Source organism: Sinocyclocheilus grahami, unplaced genomic scaffold (assembly GCF_001515645.1).
Source record: "Sinocyclocheilus grahami isolate Dianchi unplaced genomic scaffold, SAMN03320097.WGS_v1.1 scaffold18609.1, whole genome shotgun sequence".
Lineage (NCBI taxonomy): Eukaryota > Metazoa > Chordata > Actinopteri > Cypriniformes > Cyprinidae > Sinocyclocheilus > Sinocyclocheilus grahami.
In genome coordinates, this window is record NW_015517195.1 from 1 (window position 1) to 1,840 (window position 1,840).

The window sequence follows — 1,840 nt, forward strand, 5'->3', positions numbered from 1 at the left end:
AAAAAAATTAATTATATACTTATGAACTTGTTTTCAGGCACTTAATTGCTATTAAATGTAGTTTACATTTATATTAAATGCAATTATTTGAACTTATGAGTGCTTTTTTGACCCACTTAAGTAGGACTTATGTACATGTTTATATGTAATTCCATAATTACTTTTACTGTCTTTGAAATATGGTGATGTACTGACAAGCATTTATATAACTAAATTATACTTTAATTTCTATTGAAATTTGTATTGTCATTTTTTTAAAGCATGACAAAAGATGAATAAAACCTAATGACTTAAAATTGTACTTTATAGTAAAACTTACATTTGACATAATAAAGGGCTCTACATTAAGTGGTTCTTTATTTCAATAATATTATCTGCTAGTACAATTTCTTTTAAATATACTTTTAAGATTTGAAGTACACTACAAGCACACACTCAATACAATTTAAGTGCACTTCTTTTTCACAAGGGAAGCATAAACTCTGAAGAATTGTGAGTGCCACCTCTTGGTGACAAATCTTTATTTTTTATTTTTTATATGAACTAACCTACTGACTCATGTCTGACTGTGTCTGTGAATGTGCAGGTCTGTTCCCGGAGCATTTGATAGATGTGATGCGACGTGAGCTGGCGCTGGAGTGTGATTACATAAGGGAAGCCAAGTGTGCTCGGAAATTCAAGTGAGTGGACAAAAACAACCAGGAGACATTTTTCTCACTGCTAATTCAGAGCATCCCATCATTCTATACGTTAATCTACCCCTCTATAAAATCCCGGGCGGCTGTGGGCTCATAGACGGCCTACAGGACGTTTAAGACTGCAATGTGCCTCATACCCAAGCTAAATCTATCCTGTACCATAATGCCTTTGAAAGGAAGGTTTACACACATGAAAATAAACACTACAACTGCTCCGAATGATTGTGCACTTCTGTATCCTCATATAACAGCTTCTCTGGAGCGTTGTGGCCTTAGCGCAGGGCTAAAAATAACCACCTAGCTTGTAGGCCAGGGATTGAATGATTTGATCTTAAGGAACAGTTTGCGTGCTGACATATTTTAAATATAGCACAAATGGAAATAATAAACATTGACAACATGCCCGTACCCTATGTCCTGTCCTCTACTGGGACCCTGACTTTACAGGGAGGGTGAAGAATGAAACGCATGTTCCAAGAGAGAGATATAGTTACGTACATGCCTTCAGGGTGAGATGTGTCTTTTACTTTTGAGTAGACTAATGAGACTCAGTGTTCAGCAGATAAGCTCTTTTCAAAATGATGTAACACTTTTGTTTCCTGCAAGTATTGACGTAGTGTAAACACAGCCTTGCATCCGAAAGAGCTGAGGAAATAATCAAACACTTCTTCTAGAATATCCGCTCTTTGTCAGGTAGCCCCATTGATTTTATTGAGTTGGTTCATTTGGACAGTTGCCCTTTAGATGATCTGTGATTTACTGTTGATAACCTCACAGAATCTATATTTCCAATCTATTTGAAAAGTTTTAAATGCAGTTTAACAGTAACTATCCAACTTATCAGTCCTCCGTAGACTTAGATTAGAAAAGAGCAAAAGATTGAAGTCTGGAAACAGTTGCTAATTGGTCAAGTTAGTAAAGCTTTATTTAAAGATTTCTTAAAACGGTGTTTGCAATGTAGTTTTATAGAAAACACGAATGTAATAGAATAATATAAATTGTACAAATAAAGGCGAGGCTTGGCGACGGCTCGGTTGAACCGGTTCAGTAAAGAGTCATCATTCATTTTAGTCATCATTCAGTAGTGTTTACGTTACTTTCTTATTCAGTATTTTTGTCTTGTTTTCCAGTACAAATATCTA

General features: G+C 35.3%; 1 protein-coding gene across 1 annotated transcript in view; it reads left to right on the top strand.

Moving 5' to 3' along the window:
- Window positions 1-561: 561 nt before the first annotated feature.
- The window catches only part of LOC107579617 (atypical kinase ADCK3, mitochondrial-like), a 3,085-nt gene continuing 1,806 nt past the window's right edge, over window positions 562-1,840 (top strand). Inside the window, exon 1 of the mRNA XM_016265422.1 lies at window positions 562-680. Within this exon, the coding sequence (XP_016120908.1) occupies window positions 616-680 (65 nt within the window). The 5' untranslated portion in view covers window positions 562-615. The remainder of the gene's footprint in view (window positions 681-1,840) is intronic.